At 41.5% G+C, this 19,852-nt stretch overlaps 2 protein-coding genes across 2 annotated transcripts; one reads left to right on the top strand and one right to left on the bottom strand.

The window, feature by feature from the left end:
* Positions 1-15,882: 15,882 nt before the first annotated feature.
* LOC147900461 (ethylene-responsive transcription factor ERF008-like) lies at positions 15,883-16,797 on the bottom strand. Its single transcript, XM_087377388.1, has one exon. The coding sequence runs from the start codon at positions 16,758-16,760 to the stop codon at positions 16,137-16,139; it is 624 nt and encodes a 207-aa protein (XP_087233514.1). The 5' UTR covers positions 16,761-16,797; the 3' UTR covers positions 15,883-16,136.
* Positions 16,798-18,696: 1,899 nt separating this feature from the next.
* Positions 18,697-19,287, top strand: LOC147900460 (ethylene-responsive transcription factor ERF018-like). Its single transcript, XM_087376656.1, has one exon. It carries the CDS (start codon positions 18,697-18,699, stop codon positions 19,285-19,287), a length of 591 nt encoding a protein of 196 aa, XP_087232782.1.
* Positions 19,288-19,852: the final 565 nt, after the last annotated feature.

Genomic DNA, 19,852 nt, shown 5'->3' with positions numbered 1-19,852 from the left:
ACATGTCTAGAAGTCAACAAGATTATCCTCTTCCACTTTAGTTGCAGTTCTTTTGAGAGTGATCACAGGAGAATGAAAAGTTCTCCATATGGTCCTAGCTTTGAGCAACATCTCTGAAGTAGAGGTGATCTTTTGTAGTGCATGAATGTCATTATTAAGTATTTTTGACTCAATCAAATATTTTTTCTCGTTCTTGAAGATACAAATGCATGGACGTGATCTTTTGTAGTGCATGAATGTCATGATTAAGTCTTTTCGACTCAATCAAATATTTTTTCTTGTTCTTGAAGATACAAATGCATGCAGAATAGTAGTGGAATTGAGGCACACTCGCGAAGGTTTGATAAGTAATTTCTCCTTTGTTGTATGCCTCTCTAGAATGCTTATTACAAGCATAGGCATAGTGCTGACCATCTATTGCCTCAAATGTGCAATGAGCTAAGAAATTTCTCTTGGCATTTTGTATATGTCATTCTAGATCATTCACTGAACTCTGTCCTTCTTGAAGTGAGGGAACTTGTTTTCCGAGGAACTTAGTGAATTGTATCTCAAAATCTATCGGCTAAGAGAAATCGATGGATTGACTAGAATCTCCTCTGACTGGCCAAAATGCCCTTGGATGGAGTACCAAATTAGAAACAACTGGTTTTTTTCCATCAATCAAAGATTGAAAAATCTTTTCAGCATAGACAATATCTAAGGTCCTGCTGTTGGTGAATACACTTGCTTTGACCACCGTTGAAGCATGTATAACTTGAGTCTTCTGGCCCCATATATATCCAAGATCCTCATCTGTCACAGCCTCATTCAAGCGAAGATTTAGTTTCTTCATTGATAACATTTCTGCTTCTGAATCTGACTCCATTTCAAGACCCTCCGCATCCTCTTCATGTTCTTTCTCTTCTCTTCTTTGCCCTTTCTTTGTATATGAATGACCGCATCCTCTTCATGTTCTTTCTCTTCTCTTCTTTGCCCTTTCTTTGTATATGAATGACCTCTTTTTTGAATTATAGGACTTGGAATTGTAGCTTGTGGAGTACTCGCCTTTCACATTTGACGTCAGCGTTTATTTTTTAGGGGATCTATGTGAACCGCTTTAGATCGCCCTACTTCTTCTTCTATTGCGTCAACTTCAAGTATATTCAAGGGTTGCTCTTGTTCTGTTATTCCATCAACTTCATGAGTTACACCATCTAAGTGAGTAATACCATGAATGGGAGATGTGCATGTCATATCTTATCTGATGCATGTTGTGTCTCAGCCAATTCAATTCTTGTTTGAGATGCATGTGCATGTCCTGTATCATCTGATGCATGTCGTGTCTTAGCCAATTCAATTCCTGTCTCAGATGTAGATCCCTTGTAAGCATCCACATGTACAAGACCCTCATCCAATGCTACAATGTGTTCTATCTCATCCACTCCAGTTCCTCTCTCATTTGTATTACCATGAACCAGGTCTACATGGCGTGTCTCATCCCTTCATTTCTCATGTGTGGATTCTTGCACCTTAGGTCCCTCCAATGAAGTTGAACCTTGTTCAATGACACCCTGAAAGTATTCAAGGATTATCTTTGACTGCATTTTTCTTGCTTCCTCAATGGGAAATTCCTCCGACACATGTTGGAGGATCTCCAATGCAGGAACCAATTCAGGAAATTTAGGCAGGAAATCTAGGTGCTTTTGGCAGCAGCATCACAAAGTGCATTGCATCTTTCTTTGAAAGAAGAAACAATTTGTTGCTCATTCTTGACTTTGTGTAAATCATCATTGTATTGCTATCTTTTTCAATTTTTATTCCTAGTAAGGTGCCCCCTTGAATCAAATTGCTCTTTGAGAAAGATACATCTAATGCCCACTCATCTTTCTCCAACTCTCTCTTTGTCATCACTAGAATGAGATTTCCTTTGCTTAATACCAAGAACCATGCTTTCTTTGTTGTGTCAACAATAGTCCAGTTTGTGAAGTCCTTTGGGGCATAAATTCTTCCATTGTATTTTAGTGTCATACCATTGACAAATGCTATAGCCTCAAGATCCATCATATATTAAAGCACAACAAAAATTTTAGGTACAAAAACTATAATACTTTTGCATGAAAACTATAATTACTTTGATAAATCAAAAGTACAATGAGTCCCATTGATACACCTCAAGTTTTCATTCTTCCCAATCGTATAAGTTTCAATTTCATGCTTTGGGAATAGCCTAAAAGGCTTTACAAGACTTAGATACATGCATAAATGTGAAAAAAAAAAGGATTTACAATGAACTCATGGATAGTGTGAAATGAAATAAAGTACAATCAAATACAAATTTGAAGTCCTATCTGACATAAGTGCAATATGCTCTATCAACTCCCACAACTGGTACAAATATAATCTACTCTATCCAGTCCCATAACTGATTCAACTGTAATCTGTTCTGTCCACTGATACAACTTCCAATCATCTTGAAAGTTTTAAAACCTTGATCGTTGCTTAAATGGTAGGGTTATTGTGAGTGTGAAACTAAATGAGAATGAATGGACTGATTTTGATTAGGAACTAGTCGGGAAATTTTGAGCATGGCTTTGATTGGATTTTTTGGAGTTCTCTCCTCTAAGGACAACCTAATCTATGCTAATCTAAACTAACCGTTGAAGCGAAGAAAAGCAAGAAATAATTTCTTTTCCATTGTTCTTTTAAATATACTTAGGTTGCAAATTAAAAGCAAGAAATAATCTATTTTCCATTGTTCTTTTTAATATACTCAGGTTGCGAGTTAAAAAATAATAAAATTTTTATTTACAAAAACTAATTTACTTACAACTCATAAGAATTTAACATTCACATTAATAAGAAGTTAAAATCTTGATAAATTTAAAATTGAATTTTTCTCTCAGGGCTTGCAGGTCAGATTTAATCCTTATGGATGCTTTGTTGAGGATATGAAAAATAAAGGTCGCTTGATAGCAAAAGGGAAGAAGAAGGGCAGGATCTTTATGTTGGATGCGGAGGGGTGCCTAACTTGACTGCATCAATGTTTGCACATGGGACTGTTGTAGTTGCAAATATTAATATCTGGCATAAACACATTGGTCGTGTTAATGTACAATGACTTAATGACTTAAATTAATAAAGGCCAAAGTTCAAGGTTGCAAAAATGCATAAGGTATGTGAAGCCTGTCAATTTGGAAACTAGGCAAGGAAACCATTTCCTAGACATGTTCAAGAGAGTAAGACGCCATTGGAATTAATGCATATTGGAGAGGTATCTCGTGCCATGCTCAACAAAAAAGACCTGCCAGATTATTATTGGGCTGAAGCAGTTACTACAGTAGTCTTCATAATGAACACGACTCCCACTGCAGCAATACATGGCATGATGCCAGAGCAGCGGTATAATCGTAGGAAACTAGATATTTCTCATTTGAAAGTTTTTGGTTGGATTGCCTATGTTCATGTGCCATATGAGGTTAGATCCAAGTTGGATCCAAAGGCTGAGAAGTGCATCTTTATTAGTTATTCTCTGTAGCAAAAGGGCATGGATGCTATAACCCTTCTACTCCTAAGTTTACAGTAAGCAGAGATGTTGTTTTTGATGAGATGAGGAGCTGGTATAAACCAGTAAATGTGATTGATGATGTAGATGCACAAAATGATAATGTTGCATAGGATTCACAGTAGCAATCACAAAATATTAGTGGACCTGTAGTGTCCTCTAGCAGTGGTTCACATACTTCGCCATGGACAAGCGGATTCAGAACAGGAGGATCTCTTCAAAGCTCGGGGGGGTCACTATGTATAAACCCTCTATATCACATGCGTTCAAGGCCTATATTTAAAGTCTCTTATCTGTAAAAAATTTTATTAATAAAATGTACCCCTTTTCTATACAAATCTGTAAATTTTTTCCAAAACTATTTTAAATAGTCCCTTATGTATATTTATTTCTGTAAATTTTAGAAATAAAAAAAATCCTTCTGTTGAACTCACGTGATAGGGTTACATATGATGAGTGACCCCCCCGAGCTTCAAAGCAATGCAAATAGTGGTATGCAAGTATCACAAAAGGAAAAGAGAAAGTAGACCAGCCCATGGTTGATGTGAATGCAGGTCACTCTTATGTGGATGGTGAATCCAGTGGCTTAGAACAGAGCCTTGATGATGAGTTGGGTATTCCTTCTATTGTTACAGCTGGAGTAAGGAAGCCAAGGGATGTTTTGAGAGGACCTGGTAGTGAGCCTATTTTGCACAGGTCTACCAGAGCTAGGTATCCTGTGGATAGGCTGAAATATGATGGATTTATAGCCATTCACTATGCCTATATGGTCAAAGTGATACATGAATCAAAACCCACTTCTTTTGAGCAAGCCATGGGAAAAGAAAAATGGGAGAAAGCCATGGATGAAGAAATGGATGCCTTGAAGGAAATGCTACATGGGAATTGGTGCCTTTGCCTAAAGACAAGAATGCAATTGGCTGCAAGTGGGTTTATAAGGTGAAGCACAATGCAGATGGTTCTGTGAACAGATACAAGGCAAGATTAGTTGTCAAGGGGTATGCACAGACATATGGCATTGATTATGAAGAAACATTCAGTCCGGTTGCAAGGATGGCAACTATAAGAGCAGTAATTGCTATAGATACATCAAAGGGATGGTATTTACATCAGATGGATGTAAAGAATGATTTCTTGCATGGTGATTTGCAAAAAGAGGTCTATATGGAGCAGCCACCAATTTATCTTCATGCTGTTCATCCTGAGTTTGTTTGCAGGTTGAAGAAAGCCTTGTATGGCTTTAAGCAAGCACCCAGAGCATGGTCTAAGAAGATAGGACGGTATCTTGTCACTATTGGTTTATAGATTTCCAAGGCAGATTTCTCACTTTATGTGAGAAAAATAGAGAAAGGCATTATGCTGCTTGTCATTTATGTTGATGATTTGATCATCACAGGTGATAGTGATGAAGATATCCTTCATGTGAAAATGCTATTGAAGCAGAAGTTTGAGATGAAGGATCTGGGAGAGCTGTGTTACTTCTTGGGCATTGAGGTGAATAGATCCACAAGTGGGATATGGCTCTTGCAGAGGCAGTATGGATTGGACATGCTGTCCAAATATGGGATGATAGGCTGTAAGCCTATTTCAGTTCCTTTGGAGTAGAATGTGAAGTTGTGTGCAAATGTAGGTGAGCTTCTGAAAGACCCTACTATGTACACATGCATAGTAAGAAGTTTGATTTATATGACTATGTTGGCTCTTTCCTACTGCTTTCATACGAAGAGCTGGATATTCTATGTTTGCAGGGTTCCGAGGCTTTTTGTCACCTATAGATATTTTGGGATTGTCAGTTGTAGTATATGTGTAGCTTAGGACCTCGATTCGTGTTCTGGTGAGAGACATAGGCTTAAGTGTGGTAAGCAAACAAAGTGCATGCATGTGTAAAAGGAACGTAAATCATCTTTGTTGAGGTAATGAAGGCTTTCGCCTTCATTAGGGGTTGTAGGGTTTAGGAGGAGTTTAAGGGTTAAGAAGGAGGTTCCAGGGTTCAAAAGGAGGCTCCAGGGTTTAGAAAGAGTTCCAGGGTTCAGAAGAAGGCTCCAAGGTTCAAAAGGAGGTTCCAGGGTTTAGAAGAAGGTTCCAAGGTTAGGGTAGAGTACATGGTGGAGAACTTGTCTCCCTCGTAGATCATGGAGTTTTAAGGGTTGAGGAACAAAGGGTTTAGGGGAGCATAGGAGTGGGAGAGGAAGAAGGTGTAAGAGCATGGGGGAAAGAAGAAAGAGGAGGGAGGAGGAGGAGGGAGGAGGAGGAGGAGGGAGGAGGAGGAGGGAGGAGGAGGAGGAGGAGGGAGGAGGAGGAGGAGGAGGAAGGAGGAGGTGGGAGGAGGAGAGGGAGAGGATGGGTTGCAAGGTTGGAGGAGAGGGGAGGAGGAGTTGCAAGGTTAGGACATGCTTTTGGACGTGCAGTGCAAGGAAGCATGGACACTTGAGACAAATGCTTAGAATACCAAAGTAGACTCAACACAATGCCCCAAAGAGTGTGGGCTTCATTCCATTATGGGGTATTTATACAAGTTGGAGAGCTTCTCTCTCTGCATGTAACACAAAGTTGTAACACAAAGTCGTATCACAAAGTTATGACACAAAGTTGTTACACAAAGTTGTAACACATTCTCTCTCTACATGTAGAAGTTGTAACACAAAGTTGTTACACAAAGTTGTGTCTAGAAGTTGTAACACAAAGTTGTAACACAAAGTTGTATCACAAAGTTGTATCACCTTCCATTTCTACATAAGTTCATGTTGGCACAAAGTCAACATACTCCCGGATCCATTTTATTACCCATCCTCGGGTTATGGCTTATTGCGATCATGTACCTGGGTTGCCATGTTTTTAGGCTAGTGGCTATGGAACTTGTGTCGTGCCAGTCGATCTTGCTGTAGAGCCTTAGCACCATACAATTTTTGCACAGTTTGTAGGTAGCCTGTATCCACGATTTGCTCGATTAGAGATATGTGGCATGCCTCCAAGAAGATCACTCTTTGATAGAGTTGGCTTGTAATCTGAGCATCAATCCTTTCATTGGGATTAAAGCTGAGTGGAGGCAAATGGGAATCAAGGTAACATGGGACCTCCAGAATGAATTCTAATGTTTTACAGAATATGGCACTTTGGCGAAGGAAGCGATCAATGTTGCCACACATTATTTGTTCATGCTGCTGAAGTGCTCGGATCATGATGCCTTGGATATTCCATTCTACACCAGAGTAGGGTTCGATCATTGGACAATTAATGACTCGATCTTTAGCCAAAGTGTGTATGTTGGCTTCCCATTTTTTACGCCGTGGGACTGCATAGAACTTGGGATGGGTTCTGAGACATGGAGGTGCCCGTAAGCACTCCTTTAGGAAGATTACATCAAAGAGCTTGGGACAGCACCAATCAGGTTGTGGATCCAATTTGCTAATCCAACCTTCACTTATTTGACACTGACAAAGGTTGGTAGGAAAGTTATCCAAGGTCCATCTACCGCGAGCTTTCATATCAGGATATTTGCTCCAAAATTCCTTGATGGGGTTACTGGGAAGTGGGGGAGTTGCAAGGTTAGGACATGCTTTTGGATGTGCAGTGCAAGGAAGCATGGACACTTGAGACAAATGCTTAGAATACCAAAGTAGACTCAACACAATGCCCCAAAGAGTGTGGGCTTCATTCCATTATTGGGTATTTATACAAGTTGGAGAGCTTCTCTCTCTGCATGTAACACAAAGTTGTAACACAAAGTCGTATCACAAAGTTGTAACACAAAGTTGTTACACAAAGTTGTAACACATTCTCTCTCTACATGTAGAAGTTGTAACACAAAGTTGTAACACAACTTGTTGTGTCTAGAAGTTGTAACACAAAGTTGTATCACCTTCCCTTTCTACATAAGTTCATGTTGGCATAGAGTCAACAAGCCCCAAATTTCTCTTGCTTGAAACCATAGCCAAACTATGGCTTCAAAATGCACGAGTCTCAAAATGAACCTACAACAGATGGACAACCTGTAGCTAAACCATACTGTTGTACAGCGCTGTATGGAACATGTGTATGATGAAATTCATATAATGCGGCTAGCAATGGCGCTATAGTATGGAAATTTGTACGTAGTACAAATAGAAGAGCGCAAGGGATGTACGACATCACAACAACAATTAGAGCAAGTCGTAAGGACTGTATGGCATCACACATGGAGCATGTATGGATTTTTGTATGACCTGTATAGACGAGGTTGCTGCACATGCACATTGCGAGGTGAGGTTGTTGAACTATACTGATAGAGCTCGAGGTGAGGGGGGTAGGAGGAGAGCAAGAGTGATGAGCAAGAGAGAGAGTGAGTAGAACATAAGAAAACTGTTACAGAATCCCATAGGATAGAATAGATGCATCTTGAAAGAGGTGTGAGAGCATAATGAAACAAAGATGTAGTTCTCCATTATGGATTGTGAGAGAGAGGAATCTCTCTTATAGAAAGGGGGAGAAGGTAATACCTTCCCTACATAAGTGGCAATCAGCCCCTACATAAGTGGGAATCGGTCCCTACATCAGTGAGACTAGCCTAATGTTGAGATATCGAGCTCCACTCGTGATATGCCAGGGTGACCGTTGTGCATTTATGTCATCGACTTGTTAGCTGCAGATGCGGTTGGTAGACTGCCCATGAATAATAGCTGGATGACAGCTATCCTTATCTACTCTAGTTCGTGGCTTGGTTAGTATGCCACCTCAGTTAGCTGAGTTTGGTTTGAGACCCACATATAGGGTTCTTCTATTTCTTTGTACTAGATCTTTTTTGGCTTTCACAACTAAGAAGAGGAAAACTGTTTTCAACCTCCACCTTTGTGTGTATTCCCCCATTGTGTATGTGAGAAAGCTGCAAGTGAGACTCCTTCCCTCTCTCCCACTATCTTCACATGGTATCAGAGTCTGGTTCGTGGTAAGGAGCTCAAGAAAGCAAACCAAGTTCGCGGTGTCCTGGTAAGAGGACCAGTGTTGCTTTCCTTTTTCGAGTTTGGGAGCAAATCTCTGCAGGTAGCATAGTTGGAAGTGCAAGAGTGCACTGTCTCAGATTGAGACGCCCTTCGCGGTGTGGTGAGAGGGCATTTTTCTTATTCGAGGCCATTTAGGGGCCCATTTTGAAGGCGGAAGTTCTTCGCAGGCACTCAAAAAAAGGCCCTGTTTTTGCTGTGCGACCACTGCTCTGCAGGCCGGTAAAAAGTTGCCATAGAAATTGCATCGTATGCCTGTGCGTAGAGATATTGGGAGTTGCAGAATCATCCTTGTTGCCTGTTGATGCAAAATCGTCACTGGGAAGTGACTGTGTGGTCAAATACCAGTTTCGTCAGTTTTGCAGATCTGCCTGTGTGAGGCAAAAGTTGTGTTTTTTGCAATGACAGAATATTTCACAGTGTTCTGTAATGGCGTCTAATTCTCTTTCACAGATTGTCACTGAAAAGCTTGACAAGAACAACTTCCAGGCATGGAAGTTTAGAATGACAAATTTCCTTATGGGAAAAGGCTATTGGGAGTTCATTATAGGAAATGAAGAAGAACCAGTTCTTCCTAATGTTCCCAATCAACAGGAAATGTAGGCATTTAAAGGATGGCATGAGAGAGCCAGAAAAGTTATGTATTGGCTGTCTATCAGTATTTCAGATTCTATGATTGTGCATATTCAGGATGCAAGTATGCCAAAGGAGGCACGGGATACTTTGGCAAAAATGTACAGCACAAATACGCAAGCCAGGGAAATGTAGCTCAAGCAGGAGTTGCACAATGTGCAGAGAGAAAATATGAGCATCAATGACTACCACATGAAGGTAAAGAAAATTGCAGATGCACTTGCTTCCATTGGGTCGCCAGTGGAAGATGATGATCTAGTTTCTGTGACCTTGAATGGTCTAGGAAAGGATTATGCACAGTTCTGGACATCCATTGCCATCCGTGAAAAATTTCTTGATTTTGAGGAGTTGTTTGCTCTTCTAATTTTTGAAGAGCAGAGAAATGGTGGTGCATCTTCTTCAGGAGGAACTTCAAAAGAAACTGTCTTCTACTCAAATGTTGGAAGAGGTAGAGGCAGAGGTAGAGGAGGCCGATCTGGAGGCCATGGTAGAAATCAGAATATGCAGCAAACTCAAGAAAACCAGTCCTTTGGAGGAGGACATGGTAACTCTAGAGGCAGGGGGAGCCAAAGAGGTCGTGGTGGATGGCAGAGAGGCCAAAATGCAAACAGCAATGTTGAATGCTACTGTTGTGGTAAAATGGGTCATATGGCTAAAGACTGCTACAAAAAGTAAAATGACATTATGAATGGAAAATTGCAGCAAGGCAATTATGCATCTTCTAGTAGACAGGGTGATGAGAGAAATGAGCATCTGTTTATGGTGCAGCACAAGAAGAAGGAAAGAGTGAGAGGGGAAAAGAGGGTTCCTATGCCCATCACTGCAACTAGCGCTTAAGGCGCTAGCTGCAGGCCAATGCAAATAACAAAAATAATAAATGGAAAAAAGAGGAAGCACTTACCTATAAAAGTATGTCCCGCTCGGTGTAGTGGACTGGCCCTACAAAAGAGAGAGTATGTCCCGCTCGGTGTAGTGGACTGGCCCTACAAAAGAGAGAAAACAACCCATTTTTTCAAATAAGATGTTAGTGGAAAGAGGAGATTACAAAAGCAACTTCTTGAAGGGAGGAGATTGAGGAGACAAGGAAAGGAGGAGATTGAGGAGACAAGGAGAAAGAGAAGGAAGAGAAATACAGAAAAAAGAGGTGAGTTTTCTTTCTTTCTTTCTTGAAATCTCGTTTTTTGTTTCAATCCTTTCAAATCAAGCATGAAAACTAGTTTACAGGTTTAGCAATACAAGAAGAAACACTCACAAAACTAAAGCTAACAAACAAACAACCTACATTGTTGAAACAAACTCACCTCTTGAAGAATTTTCTTTCAGGAAACCAAAGAGGGCAAAGGATAGAGAGGGAGTACAAGAGGTAGGAGAAGGGTGAGGAGTGGAAAATAGAGTGGGAGGTTGCTTGGAATAGATGGGAGGTCGTCGAAAATAGGTGGGAGGAGATTTTGGGTTGCTTACTTGAGAGATTAGGGAATGGATTGAGCAAAACGCCGCGCGTTTCGGCGTTTCGGGTTTTAACCCACAGCGTCGCTATATAGCGACGGAACAGAGCGTCGCTATATAGCGACGCTTACTGTTCATTAAATTTTTTATATGGCCTCAAGTGAAGCTCAAACATGCTATGCTTATAATTGTCAATATCTCCTCTTACTATATAGCCTTACTATATAGGCTTTTTCGTTTCAATCCTTACTATATAGCGACGTCATTCTTTTTATATGGCCTCAAGAGAAGCTCAAACATGCTATGCTTATAATTGTCAATATCTCCTCTTCATGCTTATGTTGTGATTTTATAAGTGTAGATGGAAGGGATGAGTGGAAGCTCATCCGATGATGCGCCAATGCCCGGGAGCACGAAGTGGCTTACGGAGAGGTTATACTGTCATTACACTCATTGCAAGCGAGAAGTATGACATCAACGTCGTATTATCATGCGCCACTTGCGGATGTATGGGGAGGAGCCGGAACCAGTACCCCCCGTTGGTGTTGCACATGTTGATGGATCATCGGTAAGTCAAAGCTATTTAAGTTCGCAATCTTATTGTATACCAGGAAATAGAAGATCTTATATTTACACGAATGAGCTTATGACAGGATGAGGAGGGTGACAAGGGTACACATATACCTTCTCACTTTCAACAAGACTATAGTCTCCCGGATGACGACGAGGGTATGGTCGACATGATGGATTCCATTTTTAGGGGCACTACATCCCACGTACACGTGATGTCAGAGTCTGAGGTCAAAATGTGAGAGTTGCAATCAACACAATTGTTCGAGGGTGCTAGGATGTCTAAACTACGTGCTTGTCTCTCAATCTTGAATCAGTATGGGTGGTCGGATACAAGTGTCTCGGCCTTAATGAGGTTAGCCCTTGCATTAATTTGACTCATTATTTGGATATTGTTTGTTTTGAGAATCATCATTTGGATAGTGTCTTTGTCATAGGTTGCTCCAGAAGATGTTGCCTGCACCAAATACCATGCCCGCATCAAGAGATGAAGCGAAAAAGATGCTAACAATGGTGGGTATGGATTATGATACCATCCATGCTTGTCGTAATGATTGTATTCTCTTTCGTCGTGAGCATGGAGATTTGGCTAGTTGTCCAAAGTGTGGGGAACAACGATATAGAGATGACTTGCAGGGTGAGCGGATACCAGTAAAGGTCTTAAGACACTTTCCCATCATTGCAAGAATACAACACATGTTTCGATGCAAATCCATAGCGGAGTTGATGACATGGCATGCATCTCATCGGTCCACTGATCACACATTGAGGATTCCCGCAGATTGTGCAGCTTGGAAGCACATAAATAATCAGTGGCCGGACTTTGCGAGAGAGCCACGCAACTTACATCTTGGGCTAGCCATGGACGGCGTGAATCCTTTCCGGTTACGCTCGACATCTTGGTCGACATGGCCCATAGTCGTGGTGAATTACAATATCCCACCATGGCTAACAATAAAACAGGGACACCTCATGCTTGCACTACTTGTGCCAGGAAAGTACAAGGCAAAAAACATGGACGTGTACATGGCACCTTTGATAGAGGAGTTACAGATATTATGGAGAGGAGTGCAAGTCTTTGATATTTCCAGAGCTCCTAGGCATACCAATGATATTTTGGTCAGGGGTATCTTGATGCGGACCCTGCATGACTACCCAGGATATGGAGAGTGCGCAGGTACGTGGTTATGTCTTTACATGTACAATGAGGGATTATGCTTTTTTTACTCTCTTTTGCACGCATGTCTTGTACTAACATATTCATGCACGCGTGCAGGACTTGTTACAAGTGGGTACCATGCTTGTCCTGTTTGTGGACCCGCTCTGAAATCGCTTGCAATCGATGGATGTTTTTTCTCGAGCGGTTTATGAAAACTTTAAAGGGGTTTGTAAGACAAAGAGCAAGACCGGAAGCAAGCATGGCAGAGGGATGGCTTGTGCAAGAGTCATTAGTATATATCACAGAGTTTCTTGCATCCACGGATCCTGATATGCCGCAAGCTTGGCACAACAAGGATGATGATCGCATCATTGGCGAGGTCCCCCAAGGAAAAGGGATTGAAAGAAAGATGAGCGAAGAGCAAATGGACAAATTCAATAAGTTTTGTATCCTCAATAGCCCTGAGATGCAGAAGTGGATTGAGAGATATGAAGTGGCCAAAGCAGAAAGAATAAATGCAAGGACGAGATTCAAAGTAATGTACAGACGATCACAACCATATCCACGAGATCTAGCTCTTCTCCCTACTCACATGTCACTTGATTGGCTACAACTGGCTGTACGTAAAGCCGAACGTTATGGAGAGACAATAAACGAGCGCGAGCGGGAGTTATCATCTGGATGTATGGTGCATGTAAGTTTCTTATCTCTTGACGTAATTAAGTAATTATTTGTGGCAATATATGCTATAAAATAGGTGCATCTTCATTGTTTTAATGATGCTCTTTTACAGTATAAAAAGTACAGTGCATTATGGTCATATGGATGACATTTTCGCGTGGAACGCATCGATTCAAAGAGAGTCACGTATGATTGTGGAGTCATGGCTAACTTCACACAAGATAGCCGAGCAAGTGCTTCGGATACCAATCTTCTCTCCTCACAATTGGATTATTGTGGAACCATACGCGACATCTATGAAATTGATTTCAGACAATTTACTATTTTCATTCTTGATGTAAAATGGTTTAGAACTACTTACAATGGTCCCCATGCGACAGTGAGAAAAGATAGTAGCGGTCTCTTTGCAATAGACTCCACCAAACATTGGACCGATGAAAGTGATACTTTTGTTCTTCCCGAGCACTGTGAGCAGGTGCATACTAATGATTTAATTAGTCGAAGCTTTCGTTTTTAAAGTCCATTGATATATATATAATTGACGACATTTGGCACCCATCTTCAATATAGGTGGTTTTTCATCCGGATCGTTCTGATCCAAGATGGTGGTACGTGATCTAAGTTGCACCACGAAGTAAGCAAATTTTTGAAGATCGAGATGTGGATATGGAGATGCCACTACCAATGCCGGATCCAATTGATGAATCTAGCGAAGAAGATGTAGATCACCATATGAGGCAAGAGGAAGATGCGCATAATGACATCGCACGGGAGGAGGATGGAGATCACGATATTGACGAGGAAGACAACAATCATCAAGATCAATCACCACACTTAAGCTTTATTGAAGAAGATGATCAAATACTTTTAAATGAACGTACGATACTAGAGTACGATGATGATATAGGAGATCAACTCGGTATAGAGTTGGAGATAGACTTGCTTGGCGCCTTAGACTTAGCTCAAGATGAAACAGTTGATGTAAATGCTCTTATTTGATTTTTCTCATCTCAAACTTGGACATGAATATATGAGCTTCAAAGGCTTGATGTACATGCTCTCATTTTTTTATTCTCTATGAGCTCAAACATGTATGAAAATTTAAAAAATTTTGTCATTGGAAAAAACTAACTTTTAAGGCCTATATAAAAAAAAAAAACCTCTCTGTAAAAACGTCGCTATAATATTTTGTCTCAGTGTCGCTATATAGCGACTTTTAGCAAAAGTCGCTATATAGTGACGATTTACGAAACCCGATTTTCATACCGACGATTAACGCTAAGCGGGCGCTAAACGTCGGTACGTAAACGTCGCAATAGGATGCGTGTGTAGTAGTGGGAGGATATGCCCTCGGGGGGGTCACTCATCATATGTAACCCTATCACGTGAGTTCAACAGAAGGATTTTTTTAATTTCTAAAATTTACAGAAATAAATATACATAAGGGACTATTTAAAATAGTTTTGGAAAAAATGTACAGATTTGTATAGAAAAGGGGTACATTTTATTCATGAAATCTTTTACGGATAAGGGACTTTAAATATAGGCCTTGAACGCACGTGATATAGAGGGTTTATACATAGCGACCCCCCCGAGGATATGCCCTGAATATGCTTTGATAGAGGTGTGGGGACCAGACTACAAGCCCTTAATTACCTTGGCTGTTGTCTAGAAATGATTGGATTTTGTCCTTGGGATAGCCCTCGTCAATATGTATGGGAACTGTGGGAGCTTAGATGATGCAAGGGCAGTTCTTGCTGAAATGCTATAGCAGAATTGTATCCCCTATTGTGCGATGATAGCTGCATGCATCCAGAAAGGGCATGGCAAAGATACAACTGTTTGGTCAAATGCACGCTGAAGGTATTGCACTAGACATGATCACCTTCATCTGTGTTGTGAATGTATGGATTAGTCTGGGAGCCTTAGAAGAGGGTAGAGTAATCCATGCACTGTTGTTGGCATCAATATGTTTGGCAAATGTAAGAGCATAGAGGATGCGAGGGTGGTGTTTGTTGTAGAGTTGCTACAGCGAGATGTGATCTCTTGGAGTGCCATGATTGCTGCGTGTGCCCATAAAGGGCATGGCAAAGAATCTCTACAACTGTTTGGCCAAATGCAGGTTGAAGGTCTCGTGCCAGACAAGATCACCTTCATCTACGTTGTGGATGCTTATGCTTGTATGACATCCCTAAAAGAGGGTCGTGTGACCCATGCTACTATTGTTGGCAATGGATGGGAGTCAGATGTTATTGTGAGGAATGCCCTTGTCCATATGTATTGCAAGTGTGTGAACCTAAATGATGCAAGGGCAATGTTCACAGAGATGTCATAGTGGAATGTGGTCTCCTGAAGTGACATAAGTGCTGGTTGTGCTCAGAATGGGCATGGCAAGGCAGCCCTGCAACTATTCAGTGGAATGCAGGTGAAAAAAAGTCTCTTGATCTCTTTATTTGTTGATAGTGCACTGTGTGGATGGGAATTCTCTTCATGTTGGTTTTCGATTTCTCCTCATCTCCTCCCAATCTAAGCTGTGATACCTTCATTTTGATTTAAAAGAAAGGTTTTTCCAAATTCCATGCACACATTATTGTACACACAGTATTGCATGAGGATCCTTCCATTACTTCATAAGCCTTACTTTACGAAGTTGTCATGTCAGGTTCATTCATATCCATAAGCAAGGCCCTCTCTCTCTAGGTGACATCAGGAGATGTCTGCCTGTAACACCCCCTCTCAGCTCCTGGATGGAATAAAGACACTAGGGAGATGGGTGAATGAAAAGCTCTCAATATTCATGAAAATTGAAAAAAAGCTCGTGACAAAAAGCTCACCAAAAAATCACACCCATCTAACAAGAGGGGGTTACATACATTTATACACATCGTGATGTCGTTGGAGGGGCACCTACATACAATTTAGGGAATGCCGACACAGGCAGGCAAATCTCCTACACTTCCTCGTTTCCATCGAGATCAACAAATAGGATCGTCTCATAGCCGGTCTGAGAGAGACACCAATCCCTGAAACCTGCTAGCCTCTCCCCTGAAAGTTTTAGTCGCAATTGGACTCGCTTTGCTGGGAGCTCCAACGAAACCACAGACCCATATAGCTAGCCTCTCCCTTGAAAGTTTTAATCGCAATTGAACTCGCTCTGCTGGGAGCTCCAAGGAAACCACAGTGGGTCTGTAAGCTTCGCATCAGGCACTGTGGCGTCAGGAACAGATATTCCAGGAATTGCATCGAACGTTAGCAAATCCGGAACCCATAGCTCTTCCAGCGCTTCAAAGGAGTACTCCACAGTTTTGCTGTCGCCGGTCCTCGCTTCCTGGCATTTGTCCCAGTCCTCGCCGCCCGAGGTAAATGCCATAGCGACGCCGTCGGTGCATGACACCGCAGCGGGATCTGCTGAGCGTCTTCTAGCAAACGAAGCTGCAACTGTCCGAGCGACCCTCTGAATGAAGCGTGGCGTGAGCTCAGGGCAAGTAGCGCAGCCGACCATAAGCTCAGGAGAATCAGGAAAATTGAGAGAAGGCCTAGCAGACGATCCTCGGAGGCAAAGGGCCGCGAAATCGAAAGCTATGGCGGCCTCTTCAGGCGAGGAGAAGGAGCCGAGCCAAATTCGGGATCTACTGCGAGGGACACGAATTTCAGAGACCCATTTGCCCCAGCTCCGGAAGCGAATTCCTTTGAATCTCTTACGGGAGGAAGGAAAGGGAGAAGGATAGGAGACGAGGGATGGGTGATGGTTCACCATTGGGAGGCTTGCAGAAAGGGAAGCTATAGAAGTTGCATCAATGAGAGGGCATAGTGCAAGTAGGCAACTCGCCTTGTTTACTTATATAGTGCGACTCTGAGTTAGGTTGGGAGCACTGTTGACTTTCTTTTGTTGACTTTCTTTGAGAACTACTCCCCTTTTGGTCTTAAACGGCACGCGGTATAAAAGTCCCCCATTTACATTTAAGCCTCCCTACTCTCGAGGCTCCATCCTCCTAGTTCCCAACTTTCCCTATTGTACAAAATACAACTTTTGACTTTACCACAGCAATAAGACAAGTACACCTTTCCGCCTAAAGACTCTTGGAACTCTTCACACTTGAGCATGCTGCATAATGGCTTCCCATCTTCTACGAGCTCCATTTGGAAGACGTACAAACATTTGAGGGCCACTATCATTGGTTACAAGTATTCAAAATTTCAATGTCTACTTGTACTCCTTCATTCAAACTTCCATTCCTAAGAGAATGTTTAAGACATACAATATGTCTATGTCTTAAGTATTCTACATCAAATCCACCACTTCCATTTTCAATATATATAAAAAATCAAAAACTCAAATGTCTATGAGTATTTTACAAAAGTGAGTGTTTTACAAAAAGACAATCCTAAGTATAATAGTCCTAATAAAAAAGTGTTTGTAAATTGCAATCAATCAAAAACCCTTACCTAAGCAAGGAGCCAACTCCGTGTTGCTAGAGGAACCTCTATGTGCTCTAGTTGTGCCCAATCATAATTCAATTCCTATAATGTACAATTCAAGTCTACTCTACACCAAGCTTCATTGAGGGGCCAGAAAAGCTTCATATGAGATCACAAACCCATGCATAGCGAAAAAGCATCATATCAAAATCACCAACCCAAGCCTAGCCTTGATAGATTACTATCCATAGGATATATCATATAATGAAGCCCTAGAAATAGGACATCTCGAGGAAGGTTGTAAATGACTAGTAGTGGAAGCATCTAAAATTACTACTTAGTATAGCTAATCAAATGTTTTGAGGGCTTACTAAGCATCATACTCACTAAAGGTTATATTTTTGCATTCACTTGCTCTCAATTTGACAAGGACCTATAGGGGAGTCGATGGGAGGTGAATGGCAAATTATAAGAGGCAGATGAAACTACAATTAAAATTTTCTCATTGACACCACACACTCGGATGTAGTAAAAGTCATCAAGCAATATAAGGAGGCATGGTGTGTTATATACATTCAAATATATAATGTAGAATATAAACGTATTATAAGGAATATATAATTTTATTGTGACCAATAATATTGTCACGAATTAAATTATAAACAATATGACGTGGAATATATAATCTACATTAAGAGCTCTCTCTCTCTCTCTCTCCGCCCCCCTCTCCCCCCTTTATCTCCTGCAGTCTTCCTCCACACCATTTCCTTTTTGTTTGCTTTTTTGATCTTGGGCAGGCCTTATGAATGATTAAATATCATTCACCTTGTTGATTTTGTTATTTTTTAGTAAGATTTGAAATATCGAAAATGCAAATGGTGGATTTGATGTTGAATATGATAACACCTAAACTATATGATATACTTTAGAATTCGAGCAAGCACTACTTGGGACTTTCTTGAATTCGTGCAAGTTGGCCTTGAATATATTAAGCAAGCAATGGAATGGTAGTGACCTGCAAATTTGCAAGTGCCGAGAATGCCACGTCTCTTTTTAGGGGGGAAGATGTATATTGTCTTAAAGTCAAAAGTTGTATTTTGTATTGGGATTGACATTGGAGAAATGTTAGAAGTTAAGAGGGGGACTTTACGCTCGTGCCATTAAGACCAAAGTTTCATTTGACTTAAGAAATTCAAAACCTTAGCCTATATAAGAAGAAAAGGCTTGTTGACCACGATAGGATTTCCGTTCTTGCAAGCCTCCCATTTCTCGCAATGGTAAGCCATCACTCAGCCCTCGTCGCCTCTCCTTCTCCCTTTCCTTCCTCACGGAAAAAATTCAAAGGAGTTCGCTTCCGCAACTGGGGCAAATGGGTCTCGGAAATTCGTGTCCCTCGCAGTCGATCCCGAATTTGGCTCGGCTCCTTCTCCTCGCCTGAAGAGGCTGCCAGAGCTTTCGATTTCGCTGCCCTTTGGCTCCGAGGCTCGTCTGCCAGGCCTTCTCTCAATTTTCCTGACTCTCCTCAGCTTATGCTTGGCTTTGCCACTGGCCCTGAGCTCACGCCACGCCTCATCCAACGGGTCGCTCGGATAGTTGCAGCTTCGTTTGCGAGAAGTCGCTCAGAAGATCCCGCTGGGGTGTGCAACGACGGCGCGTCTATGTCATTGTCCTTGGGATGCGAGGCCAGCGACAAATGCCAGACCGGTGACAGCAAAACTGTGGAGTACTCCTTTGAAGCGCTGGAAGAGCTATGGGTTCCGGATTTGCTAACGTTCGATGCAATTCCAGGCATATCTGTTACTGACGCCACATTGCTTGATGCGAAGCTTACAGACCCACTGTCGTTTCCTTGGAGCTCCCACTAAAGCGAGCCTTATAATCAAACAGATCACAATCACTGGGAGGTCACTGTTGTCCATCACGAGACCGCGATCACTGAGAGCCGTTTCAATTGCGACTAAAACTTTGAGGGGAGACGCAGGTTTCCGGGATTGGTCTCTCAGACCGGCTATGAGACAATTGGGAACTTGGGACGTCGTCAAAGAGGTGTCGAGATCCAAAAGCGCCTACGTTCTCTGTGGAAACCAGAAAAATTAAATAAATTTGAATCGGCCATTTGCCTGAGGAAGCTGTTACTCGTAAGGCTCTCCATGGCATCCGTGAGAAACTTGCCCTTGAACCCTTATGCCATGCTTTGGATAAATAATGGCTCTTTCATCCCTTTAGACAATTGTAAATATATAGAAGTAGATAATATAAACATATTCTCTCATAAATTTGACTACGGTCTCACTAAAATTGATAACGATATCTTTCTCATTGGAATCTCTATGGCGTTGTGAATTTAACTACGTCTTTGTAAATTGTCACTACATGAGGGCCCTTCGATTATATATGTTTTTGTTTTATTTTGAGAGCCTTCTTTTAAGT

The sequence above is a fragment of the Dipteris shenzhenensis genome, chromosome 7 (genome assembly GCF_047967505.1).
Source record: "Dipteris shenzhenensis isolate YYH24624 ecotype China chromosome 7, Dip_SZ_1.0, whole genome shotgun sequence".
NCBI lineage: Eukaryota > Viridiplantae > Streptophyta > Polypodiopsida > Gleicheniales > Dipteridaceae > Dipteris > Dipteris shenzhenensis.
The sequence above is the reverse complement of the archived record's forward strand: the minus strand, read 5'-3'. Positions and strand labels throughout refer to the sequence as shown.

Coding starts and splice junctions, on each gene's coding strand:
- LOC147900461 (XM_087377388.1), bottom strand. CDS start 16,760: ATGGTGAACCATCACCCATCCCTCGTCTCCTATCCTTCTCCCTTTCCT.
- LOC147900460 (XM_087376656.1), top strand. CDS start 18,697: ATGGTAAGCCATCACTCAGCCCTCGTCGCCTCTCCTTCTCCCTTTCCT.